Source organism: Somniosus microcephalus, chromosome 2 (assembly GCF_052327205.1).
Source record: "Somniosus microcephalus isolate GS21.2 chromosome 2, FLI_Smic_1.0, whole genome shotgun sequence".
NCBI classification, from domain to species: Eukaryota; Metazoa; Chordata; class Chondrichthyes; order Squaliformes; family Somniosidae; genus Somniosus; species Somniosus microcephalus.
The window spans coordinates 314811495-314834199 of record NC_140988.1 but is presented as its reverse complement, the minus strand read 5'-3'; the positions used below and the strand labels follow the sequence as shown (position 1 = coordinate 314834199).

The window sequence follows — 22705 nt, the reverse complement described above, 5'->3', positions numbered from 1 at the left end:
GCCAGTGGTGCTAAACCCACGAAGTGCCCTCTTTGGGCGCTAACTGGTGGCGCAGCCCACTGAATTTCTAGGCCTTGGTGTATTATTGTGGTCTTTTTGTGCAAAGAGTACTGTGAAATAACCAACAGGAATGTTCCTAGATCATAAGAAAGAAAGTGAGGGATTGCGAGTTGACTGATAAGAACATAAGAAACATAAGAAATAGAAGCAGGAATAGGCCACTTGGCCCCTCGAGCCTGCTCCACCATTCAATAAGATCATGGCTGATCTTGGGCTCAAAACCACTTCCCAGCCCACTCCCCATAACCCATCACTCCCTTATCTTGCAAAAATCTGTCTATCTCCACCTTAAATGTATTCAATGACCCAGCCTCCACAGCTCTCTGGGGCAGAGAATTCCACAGATTTAAGACCGTCTGAGAGAAGAGATTCCTCCTCATCTCAGTTCTAAAAGGGCGACCCTTTATTCTGAAACTATGCCTCCGAGTTCTGGATTTCCCCACAAGGGGAAACATCCTCTCTGCATCTACCTTGTCGAGCCCCCTCAGTATCTTATATGTTTCAATAAGATCACCTCTCATTCTTCTAAATTCCAATGAGTATAGACCCAACCTGCTCAACCTTTCCTCATAAGTCAACCCCCTCATCTCTGGAATTAACCTAGTGAATCGTCTCTGAACTGCCTCCAATGCAAGTACAGGTAGACTACCCTTTATCCGGACTTCCGAAAACCGAAACCCTCTAAAAACCGAAGGTTTTTTCGTTCAGCGTAAGTCGTGCGTACGGCTTACGCTGAACGAAAAAACCGAAGGTTTTTAGAGGGTTCCGGTTGCGGAAGTTCGGATAAAGGGTAAGTCGTGCGCACGACCCCCCCGCCGACGCCGCCGACCCCGCCAGCCCCGACAACCGCCGACCCCGCCGGCCCCGACAACCCCGCCAGCCCCGACAACCGCCGACCCCCCCGCGGACCCCGCCAGCCCCGACAACCGCCGACCCCCCCGCGGACCCGCCGGCCCCGACAACCGCCGACCCCCCCGCGGACCCCGCCAGCCCCGACAACCGCCGACCCCCCCGCGGACCCCGCCAGCCCCGACAACCGCCGACCCCGCCAGCCCCGACAACCGCCGACCACCCCGCGGACCCCGCCAGCCCCGACAACCGCCAGCCCCGACAACCGCCGACCCCGCCAGCCCCGACAACCGCCGACCCCCCCGCGGACCCCGCCAGCCCCGACAACCGCCGACCCCCCCGCGGACCTGCCGGCCCCGACAACCGCCGACCCCCCCGCGGACCCCGCCAGCCCCGACAACCGCCGACCCCCCCGCGGACCCCGCCAGCCCCGACAACCGCCGACCCCGCCAGCCCCGACAACCGCCGACCCCCCCGCGGACCCCGCCAGCCCCGACAACCGCCGACCCCGCCAGCCCCGACAACCGCCGACCCCCCCGCGGACCCCGCCGGCCCCGACAACTGCGGACCCCCCCGCGGACCCCGCCAGCCCCGACAACCGCCGACCCCCCCGCGGACCCCGCCAGCCCCGACAACCGCCGACCCCCCCGCGGACCCCGCCAGCCCCGACAACCGCCGACCCCGCCAGCCCCGACAACCGCCGACCCCCCCGCGGACCCCGCCGGCCCCGACAACCGCCGACCCCCCCGCGGACCCCGCCAGCCCCGACAACCGCCGACCCCCCCGCCAGCCCCGACAACCGCCGACCCCCCCCCGCGCACCCCGCCGGCGCCGACTGACTTACGCTGAGCGTCAGCGTAAGTCGTGCGCACGACCCCCCGCCGACCCCCCCGCGGACCCCCGCCGACCCACCTTCCGAAATCCGAAATTCTCCTTTATCCGAAACTCGGCTGGTCCCGAGGTTTTCGGATAAAGGATAGTCTACCTGTATAACCTTCCTTAAATAAGGAGACCAAAACTGTACGCGGTACTCAAGATGGTTTAGAACAACATACTCTTTTGGTGGCATTGATTCAACAACAAACTCAGTGCTGCTTATTAGGGTTACTGCTGCTCTGGTGGATCACAGCAAGTAGTTCTGGGTGGGTTGTTACCCACATACATGAAATACATTATATGCAAGAGATAACAATTATATTCATCATAAAGTATTATTTTCACAACACCTGTTTTCATTACCAAATGTTTTTGCTTCCATTTTTGCTTTTGTCTTTTTGGTTCATACTAGGAAAGGATGAGCAGGCAATCCCAGGAAAGGATGAGCAGGCAATCCCAGGAAAGGATGAGCAGGCAATCCGGTCCCTAGATTGTGAAAATCCTGCTCTGTAACTTCGGCTCTATGCCCTTCCCCAAAAAGCATGGTAACTACCTGGAAGTCACTTTTTGGCAAATAGTAAGTGTACGTCTGTGTCTTCTCAGTTCATGACATAGTGTATCACAGCACCAATGAGTTGTGTCACCATCCTTTAACATTTAACTATAGAAGAACATTTGATTTATTTTGGAATGCTTGGAAAACACTATACTTGAAATGAGAAATGATGAGGCTTCCCCCAGCTATTTCTGATCAGTTTAATGGACTATTCAATGTCTGCAATTAAGTTAAACAAGATAAATTCTCTTGGATTGGCAAGTTCTCACCTATATGGCTGTGCAGCCTATGTGACTAATACTGCAGACCTACAATGCAAATAAAAATCGGCAGAGATGTGAAATGGCTGCCAATTCCCTATCCCCCATTTTACACTATTGCACAAAGTTAAAATCTACCCACTGTGTTTACAGAGTCGACTTATAAAACTTTCTTACAAGATGGCACGTATCCTTCAAAATTACTTCTCTTTAGCATCTATTGAAGAGATGTAAATTTCCATTCATTTCCATTTTATGTCCCTGAACCATTTGCAGCCCAGTGAACAGTCAGGTAGAATGCTTCCAGCTTTTGTCAATGTTATTCTATACCCAGCTAATTTCATCCTAACTTGATGTGCCCTGAGCAACTTTCCCTCTTTTTTCCTTCCAGCCATTGATGCGCTTCTATGTTGAGATACCTGAGCTCAGGAGCTTAATGAGTGACTACCTCACTCCTACTCTAACTCATTCAGGATCTCCAAACTGTCTTTCCTTCCTCCTACTACATTCACACTTTTAAAACCCTATCATTACTTATTGATTTACCCATCTTTTTTCCTACTCTTTTACAATCTGTGGGCCTTGGTCTTTCACCTAGGTTTCACAATTAAACTAAACTGTGGCTAGGAACCGTGGTCAGAAGCTCACATCCTACATGGAGTTACAACCCACTGTGCAACCATGCTGGCTTTGGTTTTCATTAATGCTGTTAGAGTACAGACACTCACAAGTTATTCAATAATCATGGGAATTAGTAAAATCCTAACAACCACAGAGTGCTTTCCTGCATGTCGGAATATAGCTGAGCATCAAATTAAGAGGAAGCACAAACGGTTCTTCCTGCTGTCCATCATGAATTAGCTTAAGGTTTGCAAAACATTCCTTTCACTCCTGACAGTTCTGATTTAATTGAAGAGGTAGCAAAGACTTTCATCCACCTTTACTGGGATAAATTTGACTCTACTAGGGTTTAGAAGTGAAAAAGACTGAGCTTAAATTCTTAATTGATATCTTGTATATTAGTTAGTTTGTTTGGTTGCTGTGATTTTTAGTGAAATCCTGGAGAGTAACATTCAAGAAGATAACCATTGTGAGTTAATATGCAGATGAATGATCAATATTTATTTAATTTACAGCACAAATTAAAAACTATTAAGCAAAAGATACTTGCAAATATTTATCTTGGTAAAAAAAATGCCTAAGATAGGGAATGTTTGTTCTTCCTTACAGCTTTTTATAGCCTTCTTTCTTATCATGGGAAGATTTCCTCAGTCAGCTATTTGTAGTGAAATTATAATCTTGAGTATAAGAGAATGGTTACAATTTCATTACAAATAGCAAACAGTGAAATCTCTTCCTCCATCTTAAGCCACTGCAGTAATGTTTATATCGAGTGCTGTTTTCTTTTACCCAACATCTTCCTTTTAATCCCTGGTGGTGGTGCAGTGCCCTCCACATACAGCAAGTCTTGTGAGCAAGTGGAAACAAGATCAGGGTGTGCTGTCCCAGCAGTGAACTGGCTCAGAACCCTGACCTCAAGCCTGCTGAATTCCTCTGGGATGAATTAAAAACAAAGCTGAGAAAAAAGGCAGCTCCATCGTGAAATAAGAGCTTGTTTGTACAGTGTTTGCAGAAGGAGTGGACTAAGATGGAAATACTCAGGAAACCAGGATTCTCCATGAGATGCAGAGAGCTAACAGTCATCAAAGGCATATGATACCCAGGGATATGTAGGTCTTTGTATGCTTGTTGCAATATCAAGGTACTTACAAAAAATATAAATTTGCTGGATTTTGTTAGTAGTCCAAGACTTACTGTGCTTGTTTAAGATATTTGGCTAGACATTGTAGGCTACATAAAAGGGATATTTCATTTTTAACTATTCAAGTACTTAATGCCCTTGGTGCCATTTGAAAGAAGTAAGTTTTCTGCTTTTGCACTTCCTATGCAGAGAATTGCATGCCAGAAGTTCATATTAGAAAATTGGTCACAGAGGATAAGACACCTGTTACACAGTCCGACAATATTTCATCCATTTAAATGAATGTACTAAAAATAGCATATGTCACATCATGGCCACACTACCTCCATATTCAATATTCTGATATGCGCTGTAAAGTGAACGGTGTAAAATTATCCCTTAGATTCTTGTGCTCACCATTTTATGTCCCTTTTTTATCCTCAAGCTCTTGATAGGGTGCGGCTTCAATGTCGCTGGCAGCCTTTGAGTGCCTCATCCAAATACATATTTATCACGTGTGAGTCTTAAAGAGTTATGTGACCATGGGAGGCATTCCAGCTTGCACTTTCTTTATGTCATACAGCTTCCCTGTATTGCACCTCATTTACCCACTGAGTGATCAGCTTGATAAGCAAGCTACACTGGCAGAGCAGCATTTATTGACCAATCCTCAGAGCATTAAGATCCAACCACCTTGTGTGGAGCTGGAGTCACATGTAGGGATACTAGGTTAATCTTCCCCAAAGGATGTTAGTGAGCCAGTTGGATATTTACAACAAACCATCAGCTTTCCTGGCTGCAAGTGAACAGATTTATTGTATTCATATTCACGATTTGCTGTGAACTCATGATCTTTGGGTTGCTAGTCCAGTACTATAACCATTCAGCTACAATACCCTTAGGTGAGGCAGTCTTTGGTTTCTTTTTCTGGCCACTAGTATATAGTCTAGTGCAGCCTCTCTCATTTATTTCCCTTCTCTCCTACATCAGATACCCTACTTTAACAGCACAGTTAAATCAGTGGGGGAGAATTTTATGGGATTCTTCACATCTCCCACCAGAACTTTGATGGAAGATCAGCAGAAACCCTGAAGAAATGGCAAAAATGGCTATTTTTAGGGGTTGCACCATTCTTCCACCTAAGTTACAGTGAGAGATCGGGAGAAGCCCCCCAACCACCCGCTGTAAAAATTTCAGGTGAGTGTTAAATCTGTGAGTTGTTCAAGTAATTAATACTCAGACTTAATCAGTAACAATAAAACAGGTCTTTACTGGTTAGAGGTAGGGACTATACATAGGTCTTTACTTCATGCCCACAGGCGGGAACTGAGGGGAGATCAGTACCCACAGTACTATTTATACCCCTATGGCCAGGAGTGGTACTGCGTATCACTACGCCCAACAAGTAGTGCAGTCCTGTCCATAGGTTCAAAGTAGCACACATATTACATACACAACATTCCTCCCTTCCTAGCTTTACAGTCATCTCCCCATTTAACATAACGTAATAACATATATACATATATAACTTCAGGTTTACATAACAGAATAACATAGATACATAGATAACTTCATGTCAAAACAGATCACAGATTCAGTCTCTGCGGAAAACAGCTCACAGATTCAATCTCTGTGGTGGAGTCGGTTCACGTTGCTGGAGTGACTCATTCAATAGTCCTTCCATGGATTTAACAGTTTGAACTTCCGAACTGAATTGGCTCCGTTCGGAGGGACCACGTGTGTGATCTGGTAGAGGTAATAATGGTTCAGATGGGTCATCTTCTGTTTCGACTTTTCCTTTTCTGCTTCTTGGAGACTCTCTGGGCTCCACTGTCAGCTGCCAGCTGCATGCGCAGTTCCTCCTTCTCTCCCTCCTTTTTCCGTAGTAGAGCCACCTTCTCCCGATGTTCCGTAGACTTTCGGTGCTCCTCCATGATTTCTGTATGGTGGGAGTCGAAGTTACAAGTTGGGCAGGACAGGACATAGTAATATTCGGTGTCGTCCTGATCTAGGCCAGCGAGAGGGTCTTCTATTTCCTCCATACCCAGCTGGGCGTTAGCCAGCTTTTGTTCCAAGTCCAGACATCTTTCCTGAAGAGACTTCTTCATGCGTACCTCTTCATCCAGCTTTTTCTGGGCTTTCAGCAAGTCGTTTACTAATGACCTCATTTGAGATTTTACTACTTCAACTTCTTTTGGAGATTGATTGATCGGACTATTCAATCCCTCTACCGGAGCAGCTGTTTCAGCGGTCTGTTGTTCTACGTTGACGTGAGTCAGCGTACTTTTGGCATCCAAGGGCTGCTCTGTTGCAGTCATCTCAGTCTGTGTTGCCACCTCAGCTCTTCCAATAACCTTTGAGAGCTCTGAACCCCTTTCGTTTGAATATTGAAGTTCGTGTTCAAGTTTTTCCCATTTCAGAGTCCTGTCCTTCAGCATATGCAGGAGTTGGCTGACCGTTAACTCCTCTGACATCAGACGTTTTGTGTGCTCCTGCTCCATTTTCTCCATCAGCTGCTTCTGTTGTCTTTCCAGATTCTCCAACTCTATATCAAAGAACTCTTTCGTTGCATTCAACTCTTGCTCACAACGGCGAAGCATTTGTTCTAATTGCTGTTGTAGTTTGAAATGGAGTTGAGTTCGAGCCCGGTGTCCCTCAGAAATGGGCACATCAGTAGACTTGCCAGACTCAGAATCCACAGTTAAACTATGTTGTTGTTGCTCAGTGGAATTCTGTGCTGAAACTTTGTCTTTTGCACCTGAGTTGGGCTTACCATCATCCGTTCCAGAGTCTGGGCCGACTATCTTCACCGAGTTCTCACTCGTTATTGTTTGTAGGAAATGCCAGTCCATATTCATTTTCCTAATCCACTCCCATCCTAGTAGTGGAGGACCTCCTTCAGATATCACATATAAGTCCATTATTTGACTGTCTTCGCCCTTGTGGACCACTGCAACCTCTATTTTCCCGATGGGGTACACTCTTTGCCCCGTGTATGTTTCCAATATAATCCCCGTATCCTGTAGGGGAATATGTTGGAATAACTTTCCGTAATCTTTCTTATTTATGACCGTCAATGCCGATCCAGTGTCCAATTCCAGTTTTACTTGGACTCCTTCTATCTGAAGAGTGACCCAAATTGTCTGGAGGTCTGCACCCTTACCAGCGTTGAGTACTCTTAAGCTAGCCAGTTCATTACTGCTAGCGTCTGAATCGGACTCCTGTTCAGTCACCTTGTGTACCTTTGCGTATTTTCCTTGCGGTGACTTCTTGTTGCTGGTCTTCTTCGCTGACCTGCATACTCTAGCTATATGTCCAAGCCTACCACAAGTTCTACATTCTTGGTTTTTAAACCAACACTGGTTCTGATCATGCGTTGTCTTTCCACAACGATAACATTTGCCAGAACTCACACCCAATTTGTGTGCACTGAGCTCCGGTGACCGTAGCTGCATTACTGCCGTGCCTCTCGCTGCGGCTTCGTGTGCTGCTGCCATAGTGACCGCCTTCTCAAGCGTCAGCTCATTCTCCTCGAGCAGTCGCTTTTGTGTATCCTGTTTAAATAAACCACACACAAATTTGTCTCGAAGTGCCTCTGTCAGTCCCGTTCCAAACTGGCAATATTTCGCTAATTTACGCAATTCCAGCAAATAATCAGCATTGCTTTCATGCTGTAGCTGCCTTCTGTCGTAAAATTTAAATCGTTCCGCTAGCATCAGCGGCGTGGGGTTTAGATGATCTTTCAGGACAGTAACAATCTCATCGAACGTCTTATCCGCCGGTTCATCTGGTGATAACAGGTGTTTCAATTGCCCGTATGTCTTCGCACCCATTAAATTTAATAATGTTAGTGCTTTATCAGCCTCATGAATTTTATTGGCCTTACAATAATTTTTAACTCGTTCAACATATATGGCCCAATCTTCGATGTCACTATCAAAGTTGCTAATATTCCCGTGTTTAGGCATTGTAGTACTTTATCAGATTTGCAATTTCTCAGATTTTTTTTTTTTTTTTACTGCTATCCAAGATGGCGGCTTCCCGCTCTTGCCGTCGTCCTCCGCCCACAAAATGGCGGTTTTCCTGCGCTTGGCGGTCTTCACCCATCCCCCAACGCCGTCTCCCTTCAGCCCCCGAGTGCGGCCCTTATCAGCGGATGCGATCGCTGGATCGCGAAGCGGCTCTCGGCTCTTATCAGGAGATGCGATCGCTCTGTTGAAACGCCTCCCGTTCGAAGCGGCTCTCGCGCCCTATTCCTCCAGCTCCCCCAGCCCCGTTCGTGCGGCCAACGCGGTCGACTGCCTGTCGCGTCGCTGCCCGGCTCAGACAACGGCTTACCCACCACCAAGCTGGAGAAGAAGCTGACGGTCGCCGATGGAGGCTCCGAGGTCAGGATGTCTTCCAGTGGGGTGGAGAGGGTGGAAACCTCTCTGCAACGTCCTGGCTGTGGACGAAGCTGCCGTGGAGTGACTGCCGCAGGGTCCGAATCAGACTCGTCGCCAGTGTTAAATCTGTGAGTTGTTCAAGTAATTAATACTCAGACTTAATCAGTAACAATAAAACAGGTCTTTACTGGTTAGAGGTAGGGACTATACATAGGTCTTTACTTCATGCCCACAGGCGGGAACTGAGGGGAGATCAGTACCCACAGTACTATTTATACCCCTATGGCCAGGAGTGGTACTGCGTATCACTACGCCCAACAAGTAGTGCAGTCCTGTCCATAGGTTCAAAGTAGCACACATATTACATACACAACAGTGAGCATCTTTTTGCTTGAAAAATTATGGATGTAAATTCACCCCTGCTCTGCTTTATTAGTGCATTTTAATATCATTTAGCATTAAACAAAATGATAATCAAATGAATATTGTAATGGAATTACAGAAAGTCAATTTAATAAACTTGTGATTTGATGTTGATGCTGATACAGAAACACTACTGTAGTCTTCCACAAATTAAAGTACAAGGAAATTCATTTAAACAGGTTATACAAGTCTTAAAGAAATATCCTTGGCAAAGGAGCAAGTAACTGTTGGTTTGAATAAAATCTCCTGCCAATTCACTTTTTTTTAAATATTCATTCATGGGATGTGGCCGTTACTGGCAAGGCCAGCATTTATTGCCCATCCCTAGTTGCCCTTGAGAAGGTGGTGGTGAGTCGCCTTCTTGAATCGCTGCAGTCTGCGTGGTGAAGGTACTCCCACAGTGCTGTTGGGGATGGAGTTCCAGGAATTTGACCCAGCGACAATGAAGGAACTTCCAAGTCAGGATGGTGTGTGATTTGGAGGGGAACGTGGAGGTGGTGAAGATGCCCTTATCCTTCTAGGTGGTAGAGGTCATGGGTTTCGGAGGTGCTGCCGAAGAAGCCTTGGCAAATTGCTACAGTGCATCTTGTAGATGGTACACACTGCAGCCAGGTAGGTACGACAGTGGTGGAGGGAGTGAATGTTTAAGGTGGTGGATGGGGTGCCAATCAAGCGGGCTGCTTTGTCTTGGATGGTGTTGAGCTTCCTGAGTGCTGTTGGAGCTGCACTCATCCAGGCAAGTGGAGATTATTCCATCACATTCCTTGTAGATGGTCAGGAGGTGAGACACTCGCCGCAGAATACCTAGCCTCTGACCTGCTCTTGTTGCCATAATATTTATGTGGCTGGTCCAGTTAAGTTTCTGGTCAATGGTGATCCCCAGGATGTTGATGATGGGGGATTTGGCGATGGTAATGCCGTTGAATGTCAAGGGGCAGTGGTTAGACACTCGCTTGTTGGAGATAGTCATTGCCTGGCACTTGTGTGGCGCAAATATTACCTGCCACTTATCAGCCCAAGCTTGAATGTCGTCCAGGTCTTGCTGCATGCGGGCATGGACTGCTTCATTATCTGAGGAATTGCGAATGGCACTGAAAATTGTGCAGTTATCAGCGATCATCCCCACTTCTGACCTTATGATGGAGGGAAGGTCATTGATGAAGCAGCTGAAGATGGTTGAGATTAGGACACTGCCCTAGGACATTTTTGCCATCAGATTTCCATATTTCCTGAAATAATTTTGTGTATAGATTTCCACCCATAATACCATGCTTTTATGCTGGGTAAAGACAAAGGGGGAGACTTTCAGCCACGCATTCAGGGGCTAATGAGCCTCCAAGATGCTGAGTTGGGGTCTTGAGCTGAAACGTTGGTTTAGCCCAGGTTTAGCACAAGACAGCATCTTGGTAAAGGCGTTGAAGCCAGTGCTAGGAATGGCTGCCTGCAGGCTTGTTAAACAGCTGATTGCTACTTAAAATGCCGGCTAGCACTCATTAAAGAGGCTGCATGGCATTTTGGTGGCTAATGCTTCAACAAATGCCCTCTCCTAACAGCGACCAGCTGTTTGGGAGTAAACAAGGTGCTGATGTGGATTTCAAGCGCTACTTAAAGGGATACTTACCATTTCATGTTCATTGCTGCTGGAGCTGTAAAGAGGACCTCTGAAGCACATCGGGAGATTTTCACAGACACTTTGTCAAGACTTCACCAACCTCGAGCAACAGTTATTCTGGAAATTCTCTGAGGACTTCACCTAAAATGAGTAAGTGCTGTGCTACTCCACCATATTGGACACCTTAAAGGAGGCACCAGGAGAAAGGGAGTGCTTGGTCATGGGCATCTTGCTAGAGGTCCCCCTTGGTCTGAATGAGGAATGGGAGGAGGACATGAGGCCAGGCAGAGCAGCACCAGCTGCTGCAGGAGAGAGGGACAGGAGGGCGAGGAGGGCAACTTGGCGTCCTTTCCCCCTGCAGGTACAGGACCTCCCTCCTACTCTGGACCTCCTCCACCAGGACCTCCAATGCTGCATCCAAGAATCTGTGTGCTCTTTCCCTCGGTCTCTGAGCCGACCAACAGAGCACTCCACACCTTCAGTGGAAATGGGCGCAAGAAGCCCACAGATACTGCTCCATGAAAATTGCGTCTAATCAGCACTTGAGTGTTAAACCTGCAGGCTTCTCGTTTAGTACCTGCAGGCAAGTTCAAATTATGGTAATCAGCAATTAGGACCAAAATTGTGTGCTAAATCCAGACTTTCAAACAGGCGTATCTTATTAGCACTGCATGCATTTAGCTCCTGTTTTCACCCTTTAGCCAAAATATGTGGGTTTTTATGGAATTAAAGAATCATAGAATAATACAGCACAGAAGGAGGCCATTCAGTCCATCATGCTAGTGCTGGCTCTCTGAATTAGTCCCATGCCCCTATTCTTTCCTCATAGGCCTACAAATTTTTCCTTTTGAAGTACTTATCCAATTCCCTTTTGAAAGCTACTATTAAATCTGCTTCCACCACCCTTTCAGGCAGTGCATTCCAGATCGCAACTCATTGAGCCGGTTACGGGAGACAAGGGGTCATGTTTATAAACTCTGCAAGAATAGAACTGGGTTCAATGTCAGGAGGTTTTTCTGTATGTGGAGAGTTGCCTGGAACAAATTGCCGGCTCGAGTGTTGAGCGCAGATTCTCTGTGACAGTTCAAAAAATGAACTAGATGAGTTTGGCGTTGTAACTAATATCACTGCGTAGAGAAGTGTTTGCGCCTCATGGTCACTGTGATCTCCTGGAACTTGTTTTTGCTCACCTTGGGGTTGGAGAGGAATTTTTGATCCCTGAATTGGCCTAGGGTTTGTATCTGTGTTTTTGTCTTTCTCAGGAGATCACATTACTACTAGTGGGAGGGAGCACTGGGAGTCACGATGCTTTGTTGCATCGTGACTGTTTGGGACAGGCTTGATGGACCAGCTGATCTTTTCCTGTCCGTATGTTCATATGCTCATCAATCCATGGGGGTGCAACCCGATGTAAGGGCTGAACTTCACCCACCTTATTTTACAAGCCAATGATGGGTGTTCGTGCCACTAGTGTTGCATCCAGGGCACTTGCCATAAGAACCAGGCCACAAGGACTGACAGGGCCAGGCAGTGTTAGGAGCTCTTCAGGAAACAAAAGGAAACTGACCCCAATGGTCTCCTTTATAAGGGAGTGGCAGTTAAATTATTAATCCTAAGAAAAATACAGTTCCTCTTTGAGGGGCGGTGTATGCCACAATCCTGCCATAAATCACAAGGTGGAGCCTATTTCTGCCCTTTGGTGAACCATTACATCTAGTCTCCTTAGGTGCACTGCTGCCAATGAATCACCAAGTCCCTCTGAGGGCTGGAAAAGCTGGAGCTCCTGACATAGGAAATCCACAATCCTGGCCCCCCCACCTTCTGGGCAGGATTTTCATTGGGTCTTGGAGGCGGGATTGGAGGTGTGTGGGGGATTAAAATCCCGAAATTGGGGGGCACGAACCCATCCCGCCCCCAACCCGCCTCCATGCCAGTTTCAAAGGAGGCGGGTACCCGACCCACACTGGGACCTGCCTCCCCGAGGCGGGAAGGGGATTAATGCCAATTAACTGCCTGGGTGGGCTCAACAAGGTCAATCAAGTCAAAATCGTGTGGGTTGGCTACAACTCGATGGAGGCGGGACTACAACCCCGAAAGTTGTAGTCCCGCCTCCTACCCACCTCCTCAATGAAAATCCAGCCCTCTGTGTCAATGGCCCTGTTTTGGAGAAATGGCTCCACCACCCCCCACCCACCCCCCCCCCCCCCCCACCCGCCCCGGTCAGGTAACTCCTGGAGAAGGCTAGGATCATGTATGACTTATTAAAATATATTTCTTCTTGAGATGTGGCGATGCTAGCAAGGCTACATTTCTTGCCCATCCCTAATTGCCCTGAAAAGGTGGTGATGGGTCTTCTTTGTGAAGTGCCGCAGTCCTTTTGGTGATGGTGCTCTCACAGTGGTATTAGGTAGGAAATTCCAAGATACTGATTGAGTGACGATGAAGTAATGGCGTTATACGTTTAAATCAGGATGGTGGCCCTTGCAGAGCATGAGGGGATCTTTGACCCCCAGAGGGCAAATTAATCCCAAGAGTTAACTCGGAGTAAATGACTGGAAGCTGTACCTGTATGTACTTCTGACAATGGGCCATTGTAACATTTTTTGCTGTCCAGTCCTCGTCGAACAGATCTGACCAGCTGCTCCAGCTGTGTTTTGCACAGTACACATAAAAAAAACACTTCACTGGAATGTAGTCAGCTGCAGTACGACATAGCAGCATTGTCAACAACCGCTTGCATAACCATTTTCTCACAAGTATAACATACAGTTTCCAGTGATGCTTTTAATCCACTGGGCTTTTTCCACAGCATTGCACTGAGAAGTCTTCACAAAAGTAATCCCTTTGAGCACTAAAAGGCATTCATGGCTTTCAACATACAAACATATATGCATTTTCCATCAGGTTAAATTTGTGAAGATGACTTTCTGTAAATTTTTATGTCAAATATTTAAAGAACTTTGTTGAAGAAAGTTAAATCAATGTAGTATTTAAGGGATGATTTGAGCCACATCATTGGCACAACCTCTGCCTGGAACAAATCAGAATATCCCAACCAACAACTACCACAAATAGGTTTATTTCAGCAGCCTGTTTCCCTGCTTCTTTATTGTCACTCTCTCCAGCTCCTTTAGTGTTCCCCTCTTCAGCTCCTTTAATACCTCGCTCCACAGTTTCTTTAATAACCCTTTCCCCGGCTTCTTTAATGTGTCGCCTCTCCCTCAGCTCCTTTAAACTACTGCTCACTGCCTGATTAAAACGGTCTAGTTCTCACGCTTTCTCCACGATGCTCACCGCAGTCTATTGATGCAATAGCTACAATGCTGTGTGAAGTAGAGGGAAAAGAAAACTGCAGTGGAGATAAAAAGAAGAAAGAGAAAATGGGGAAAAATAAATGAAAGAGAGAGATGAAAGCGAAGGAAGTGAAAAATAAAAGAGAGACAAAAGTGACGGAGAGCAGACATAGATAAGTTTACAGTACAGAAGGAGACCATTCAGCACACTGTCTCTGTGCTGGCTCTTTGCTAGAGAAAACCAAAATAAACCCACACCCCATAGCCCTGTATCTTCCTGTTTCAGCAGAGAGAGAGAGAGAGATCAAAACAGAAGTGGAAGAGGAGAAAAATAAAGCCAAACAGAAGTGGAGTAGGAGAGAGAAACAGAAGTGGAGGGAGACAAGGAGACTTTTGCTGATTTAACACAACCAGTATCCTTAGATAGAGGGGCAGAAAGTGTTTTGGTTGGACCCAACCCAACAAATCTTGAGAACCACTGAACGAGATATGTTGGTTCAAATTTATTGCCAAGAATGACATGTGGCTTGAGCGAGCCTTGAGTGAAAACATGCAGAGGGGCGGGGCCTACATGTGTGCTTACCATCATTTTGTCAATAGTGGTGTCCATGGATTACAGTAAGAAAGTTTTGAGCAGTTATATCATTGGGTCAACTATGACACTGGCATCTACCTGACAATGTGGAAGATTGCTGAGGCATATTTTATCCACGAGAAACAGGATAAATCTAACCCAATGAATCACTGCGCTATCAGCTTCCTCCCAATCATCAGTAAAATAATGAAAGGAGTCAACTGTAGTGCCATCAAGCAGCTCCTACTCACCAATAATCTGTTCACCAATGCTCAAGTCAGGTTTTTCCAGGAGTACTCAGCTCATTGATCCAGACATGAACGCAAGAACTGAACGCTGGAGGAAAGATGAGACTAGCTGCCTTTCAAGGGATTTTGACTGAGTATGGCACCAAGGAGCCCTAGCAAAATTGATGTCAATGGATGTTATGAGGAAATCCACCATTAGGTGGGAGTCATATCTAACACAAAGGAAGATGCTGTGGTTGTCAGAGGTTAATCATCATAGCCCCAGGCACTGTTACAGGAGCGGGGCTGTTCACTAATGATTCCACGATATTCAGCAACAATCACAACTCCTCCAATAATGAAGCCACCCTACAGAAGGACCTGGACAAGATACAGACTGAGGCTGATAAGTGGCAGGTAACATTTCTGCCATGTAAGTACAAGACAAAGACCATCTCCAACAAATAAAAGGCCCAACTAACTCCCCTGACCTGCAACAACATTATCATAACCAAGTCTCCATCAACATCCTATGCGTCACCATTGACTATAGGCTTAATTGGACCAATGATATCAACAACATGGCTACAGGAATAGGGCAGAGACTGGGTACGCTGCCGTAAGTGGCTCACCTCCTGATCCCGCACTGTCTCTCCACCATCCACAAGGTTTAAGCCACTCGTCCAGATGGGAAAAGCTGCAACAACACTCAAGATGCTTGACACTCTCTAGGAATACAATTGATCGTCACCCCTGCCACTAGACTGAATATCCACTTATTCTATCACTAGAATATTGTGGCCGGAGTATGTACTATCTATAGGATGCACTGTAACAATTCACAAATCTTACTTCAACAGCATCTCCCAGCCCTGTCTACCATCGAGGAGAACAAGAGCAGTGATGTTGTGGGAACACCATCACCTCCAAGTAACACGCCATCCTGAATTGGACATGAATCACCGTTCCTTCACTGTCATTGGAATTCCAAACTTAATACCAGTGTGTGAGCACCAGTAGCACAAGGTCTGCAGACATTCAAGGAGAAGGCCTCCCATCACTTTATTAAGGCAACTAGGGATGGGCAACAATTGTGGCCTTGCCAGCATTACCCACAAGCTAAACAAAACAAAAAAAATCCCATGGGTTCAATATTTATCTGACACAGAGCCTATTTATACTGGAAGAAAAACAGACAGCATTTCAGCGTTTCTAGCTTTTTTTTAAAAAGTACATTGTTAGAATGGATTATGTCGAGCAAGCGTGGTAGCTGGTACCTCTAGAGATTTGATCCGCACTTATGGGTAACCTCAAGATCTGTGGTATTCAACAAGTAGTTTTCAATGCGTTGTGACAATCATAAACTTACAGAATCCTACAATGTTTTAAAACCTGATGAATTGGTCACACCAGTATAAAAATCACACCAGGATAAAATTACATTGCACTGCAGATTTGCTTCAATAAGGAATTACACGGATGTTTCTACAGCAGCTGGAGCAACAGAAAAATAACTGCAAATTCTGAAGCTTGCATGGAGTTGAGGTGCAGATCAGCCATGATCTAATTGAATGGCGGAGCAGGCCCGAAAGGCGCATAGGAGCAGTTTATTTCCTGTGGCAATCTGCATGTCTTATCACTAATTAGCCTGCACGGTGTGGTAAGTTGCTCAGCCTGACTGTGGCAAGTTGCCTCTGCCTTCAAAAGTGATGTTTGTATTGACAGTGGGGAGTGACCCTTCCTCTGGAGACACATCCAGAAACCTCATTTACTTTACTAACCTGCCACAGAAGTCAGCTCTGCTGTTGGCAGCATTTCAGTAAATAAAGGGCCACATTTTTAAAATGAGCACTCCTGGTGTAGAGCTTTGCACAACAGGAACGTATAGTGAGAACTGTGGCACAGATGTCGGCATTCCGGATTTTCGGCCAACTCGCTACTCAGTCCATTATAAGTAATAGATGAAAAATGGTGGCTGCGCTGATCTTTGTGCCAGAATTGCCAAAGGTAAGCTCTACATCAGGGGCACTAACTCATTAAATTTACCCCTAAATGCAGCAATAGTTCCACTTAGTCCGTAAATCACTACCCAACTCGCAATCGCAACTCTTGTTCGAAGTGTTAAATAATGGCTTCACTATATAGGCATCTCCCGTATAAAAATATAATTCAGAAAATAAAGGAATGGTGCATCTTACCAGATAAATAAAATCATGATCATGCCAAGGAACAATGTCATGGATGATTCCACTCTTGGAGAACTGTTATTTTGTTGGTTGGCACTAACGCTTGGAGTTGTACTGGTTAAAGGTTCCGGAACTGTTACAGCAATAATAGAATCGTTAAATTAGTAGTATCCATTTTATAGTGCCCCAATACTTAATAGTTGTCAGCTTGGCTCTGTTGTTCTTGCATCTCAGTCAAAAGATTTGAGTTCAAGTCCCACCCCAGGGTTAGGGCATATAATTTAGGATGACTGCAGTATTGGGACATCGCTACACTGCTGGAGGTGTTCTACTTTACATGTGGGCCTGTCTGACTGTTCGAGTGATTCAAGTAAGTACTAAAAAGTCCATGGCACCGATTAAAGGAGAGCAGAGAGTTTTCTTAGCGTTCTGATCAATATTTCCCTCTCAGAGAACGCCACCAAAAATAGATTAAATGGCTAATTGTTTGTGGGATCTTGTGGGATGTGAAATGATTACTGTTGTTGCTTACATAACAGTCTTGTATTTCTAAGTATTTCACTGTAGGTGAAGATCTTTGAGATGTTTCTGAAAGATGCAATAAGATGCTACATAAATGCAAGTCTTTTTTTTTGCTTCTGACATAGAGGTTTGCTTGACAAAAGTAGGGGGCAGAGAAAAATCTATAACATTATAGGGCCAATTCAGCGACTCTTGCTCCCATCTAGTGTGGCTCCACGCTGGGAGACAGCCTTGTAAAATAACCCCTTAAAATGTTATCAAACTTTAAACTTTTATTGGTTTATTGCCTTTGTCTTTAGACATACAATTGTTTTTGATGAATTTAGTAATTATCCAGATGGAGCATTTTAGACAAAATTTTCATCAGGCTTTGACAGGTGAGATGCAGGAAAAGGGTCCTGCTAGACTGCCTCAGCGATGTGCTGGATTCTCAGCAACAGAAAAACACCGAGCTCTGCAGTAGTACGTGACCATTTTCCACACTGGTCGGCCCTATGACCTTTGTGAGTGAGAAAGTCCGATTTTGCTGAATTATGACTAGTTTTGTGCTGTGGAGTCACATTCATCAAAAATTGGCATTAAGTTATCTGAACTTTTTTTTTTAAAAAGAACAGAAAGACTTGCATTTATATAGCGCCTTTCACGACCACAGGACGTCCCAAAACAGTACTTTCGAAGTGTAGTCACTGTTGTAATGTAGGAAACATGGCAGCCAATTTGCACACAGCAAGCTCCCAGAAACAGCAATGTGATAATGACCAGATCATCTGTTTTGAGTGATGTCGATTGAGGGATAAATGTTGGCCAGGACACCTGGGATAACTCATCTGCTCTTCTTTGAAATAATGCCATGGGATCTTTTACGTCAACCTGAGAGCGCAGACTGGATCTCGGTTTAATGTATCATCCAAAAAACAGCACCTCCAACAGTGCAGCACTCCCTCAGTACTGCACTGGAGTGTCAGCCTAGATTTTCGTGCTCAAGTCTCTGGAGTGGGACTTGAACCCACAACCTTCTGACTCAGATGTGAGGGTGCTACCAACTAAGCCTCAGCTGACACCAAAGGGCATTGTCATGACAGTTCCTGGAACAGTAGGAATAATCCGCTCTGAAAGTAGGTCCAGACCACTGGACTGGCCACGCGGGAGAAAGGTTGTGCTTCAGCAGATGCTAGATCTGGTACAGTGTGAACTACAGTAATACAGTTTTCAAAACCTTATTTACATTTGTAAACAAATTTTAATTGCACACACAATAGGGGGGATTTTAACTCCTGAGTGGGATGCACAGGCACTCCCCCAAGAGCTGCAGTGGGTGGTCCAGTCCATTTTGACTGCTGGGCCTCAATCACATTCTGACAGCCAGCTGCTCACCTGAAACAGGCATCCAGAGGCAGTTGGCCAGCTTGCAGCCTATGAAGATTGGGCAGCTGGGAGACCGCTAGGCCGGCAGTTAGGTAAATCGCTGGGATTGGGAGGGTTTTGCGGGGTGGAAGGGTGGGGGAAGCTCGTGGCTGCAACGCCCCAAACTTTCTTCGTGGGGTTCGGAAGAGCACTCCTCCTGCTACTGCTCCTGGCCCCACAAAAATCTGTTTTAAATTTACCTGACCGGGCCTCTGCTGGGTGTCCGCCAGGTTTTACTGAGTCTTCAAGTGGATGCTCTACTCAATAGGCAGTCAAAATCACATCGGGGTCCTAATGACATCAGTGGATCCCAATTTGCATTTATTTATGAAGCTCCCACTGAATCAGACAGGCCCCTCAACCAACCAAGAAAACAATGGTGTTGAAATGGCCACAGGGTGGGAAACGAGCGGTAAGTGCACCACTTGGAATTTAACTCCCGTTCCGCCCAGTTTCCGCTGCACAAGAGGAGTTAAAATTCCCCCTAATAAGTGTGTTATGGTGTCATTGTACTGCCAATCATGTCACAGCATGTTCCAGTTACAATCTCTTAGTGGTGTAAAACCATCATCTGGTACGGCACTAAGACACGTAAATTAGGAAAATCTCAGGTTCCATTCAGAGTAAGTGCTGTTAGCTGGGGCAGCAGCCAGAGAGCTGCAATTGGCCTTAGCACCTTCAGAGGAGAAGGGAAGAAAAGGAGCGAAAATTGGCAGCAACAAAGAACGGGAGTTACATTCCAAGCGGTGCATTTATCGCTCGTTTCCCACATCGTGGCCATTTCAACACTGCTGTTTCCTTGAGTGGCTGAGGGGCCTGTCATTTTAGCAGAACGATAATGTCCCCTTAGCATCTGTTAAAAAACTGGGACTTTCACCTCTTCAGTGTAGATTTAAAGCCAGTTCTCAAAATAAATTATATATATCGGTATGTATGCACACACATGTGCACCTACACATACATCTACACAATGCAGTATATCCACATGCATGCACACGACTAGCAGACACAGGCATTGTAGCAGGGAAAGTTCTCTCTCCCTCACTAAAAGTACAATTTTAATGATGCTTTCAATTGCTTCTTCATGGTTTAGTTTCACTAAACTCTCATATGATACGTGGGGTATAAAATAGAGAAACTGACAGCTCTGTTAGGACATACCATTGCTAGTGTTATTTTCGGGCTTATACCCTGGTGGTAATGGCATCCATGGTGTAGCATGTACAGCCTTACTCCATTCACTCCAGGTGCCAACCTCGCTATCCTTAGCAGCAACTTGTATAATGTGTTCTTTCCCTATATATGCATCAGTGATTGTATGAAATGGAACATCCGTCACCTCGACCTAGGAGCAACAGAATCAGGTTATCAGCCAACTGTTGATAGATAAAGACTACAGAAACAAGAAGACAACATTCAACAGAATATATCTTACTGTCTTTCAACCATTTTTAATACTTCTTTTACCCTTTCTAAATATTATTTACCCCCTTTGTGGTGATCATTAGTAAAGTCATGTAGAAATAGACCCACACCAACCTGTTTGTGTATGCTTCAAAATGTTGCCACTACCAGCAACAGAGTATGGCCACAAATATCTCATTTTCTCTTCAACCCTAATGGTGCCCAACACATAAATTCTTGGGTGGAAAAATTCAGTATTGCCCCGTTTGGGGCGCCATTATCAGCCGTGCGCAAAGTTTAGCGCCTGCCGCTAATTATCGCCTCCGACGGCAAACTTGGCTTTTATCACCCCTGGAGGTGATTGGAGCGCTAAATCAGGCGCTTCACACCTGTCTTAAGGTGCAAAGGCCGAGGAGCGAGGCGCTACCTCAGAGCGCTGGCGAAGCTCATGTGATGTCAGTCAGCAATGGAACACAGACACACTGACGTCAGCCAGTTCTTAAAGGGGAGTTCTGACGAAAGGTCATCGACCTGAAACATTAACTCTGTTTCTCTCTTCACAGATGCTGCTTGACCTGCTGAGTTTCTCCAGCATTTTCTGTTTTTATCTTAAAGGGGAGGGTTGATTTTGCTCTCCATCCACACCTTGCTCATTGCAGCCTTGAATCTCGGCCTGGAGAGACCTGTACATCAAATCTGCTGGAAAGAACAATGGAGAGACCCAGGGAAAGAGCTCAGAGTGCAGCCCCCACAGTCTCTTCTAAATCGATACAAGGAAGGGTAAATCAAAATGAACCTGCAAAGTGCTGCTCAGTACCCAAAACTCCTTCATACAGCGTTGAATCTCTCCAGAAGTCTCTCTCTCTCTCTCTCAGAATGCGTGGTGCAAAAATGTCACCAACAAAAAAAGGCAGGAAGCGGTCGCCTTTAAATAGCGCTCCCCCAGTCCCTTCCTGACTGCAAAACGCTCCCCTCAACCTGTCATTGCTGGTGGCAGGCGGTAAGGCAGGGGGCGCCACTCAATATCCGGTCCGGGACGCTACCGGGGCGTTGCGCACTCGACTGACATCACAATCTGCCGGCGCAGGAGATCGTGGTGGTAGTGTTTAGCGCCGCCGCAAAATGTCTAGTTAATTTTGTGAGCGGCGCAAACATCGCCGCGCCCGGGCGCCAGTTGCTTTGCATCCCATTAGCGCCCTCTTAAGGCACTAACGGGAGGCGCAAACCAACTGAATGTTTCCCCCTTGCTCCTTTAACTGGGTTTCTCAATAAACAAAAAAGAAATAAAAATATGGAGGGAACCAACCATTTAAAGGAACTCAGCAATTCTCCTTTGTACACCACCTCAAACATTACCTAAGAATTACATTATTAAAAGACTTTCAACAAAATTAATAAACTATATAACACAGCAGAATAGAGGTGAAAATCATTCTGACCTTGACTATAGAAAAAAAGAACCGAAATTAAAAAGAAGGAATGAGAGAGCTGGTCTTGCTTTGGATACTTGGTTAAATCCAAACTGACATAAGCCAACTGATCTCCTAGCCACATTCAAACTGCTAAAATAACCATCATAATCAATAGTAACAGTGGAAACCTGGCTGAACTCCAAGTTTCTCTTCAGCTCAAATATCTTAGAAGATGTACAATTCGGCAGGAAATCATTATTCCCAAACCAACAAAGCTTGATTTTGGCCTGGCTCAGCTGAACTGTAGAAATTCAGATAAGCTTGGCTTGCCGGTCCAGATCTACACACATCCTGCATGGAAAGAAACAGTCTACAGAATATTTGGAAGTAAAAGCAGAAAATGCTAGATACACAGAGCACGTTAGTCGGCAGCTGAATAAATAAAAAGGTACATTGACATTTCTAGTGTGAAGACTTCTGTTGAAAGGTCACATTTAATCCCCGGATCTGGGTGACACTTAGTTGACCTGAACAATTGAGTGGCTTGCAAGGGCATTAAGAGTCTGCCACCTAGTGTAAGCTAGAGTCACATGTAGGGCAGACCAGGTAGATGTGGCAGTTTCCCTCCCTTAAAGGATATTAGTAAACCAATTGAGTTTTATGATAATTCTGTACCTTAGATGTTTTGTTGGTGCTTGCCCACAGATTAACAAATTTTATTGAATTCATGGTGAGATTTGAGGGGAGATTTTAATTCTCTCTGTCCGGCAGAAACAGGGTGCTAGCGAAGTTAAAATTGACATGGTCGACATAACTGACCCATTGCCACTCTACCAGAATTTTTCCCGAGGCCTTCCGCTGGGAGCCCAGGCACCCATCTGAATTAGGCGGGAGCCTCATTACCCGAAGCAATTCGGGGCT

General features: G+C 45.8%; 1 protein-coding gene across 2 annotated transcripts in view; it reads right to left on the bottom strand.

Annotated features, from left to right (window-relative positions):
• The window catches only part of cntfr (ciliary neurotrophic factor receptor), a 346559-nt gene that overhangs the window by 3658 nt on the left and 320196 nt on the right, over positions 1-22705 (bottom strand). For both annotated transcript variants that reach the window (XM_085974105.1, XM_085974111.1), the window contains 2 exons: positions 20130-20313; positions 17055-17175 (listed from right to left, as the gene is read on the bottom strand). In XM_085974105.1, coding sequence (XP_085830231.1) covers positions 17055-17175; positions 20130-20313 — 305 coding nt within the window. The remainder of the gene's footprint in view (positions 1-17054; positions 17176-20129; positions 20314-22705) is intronic.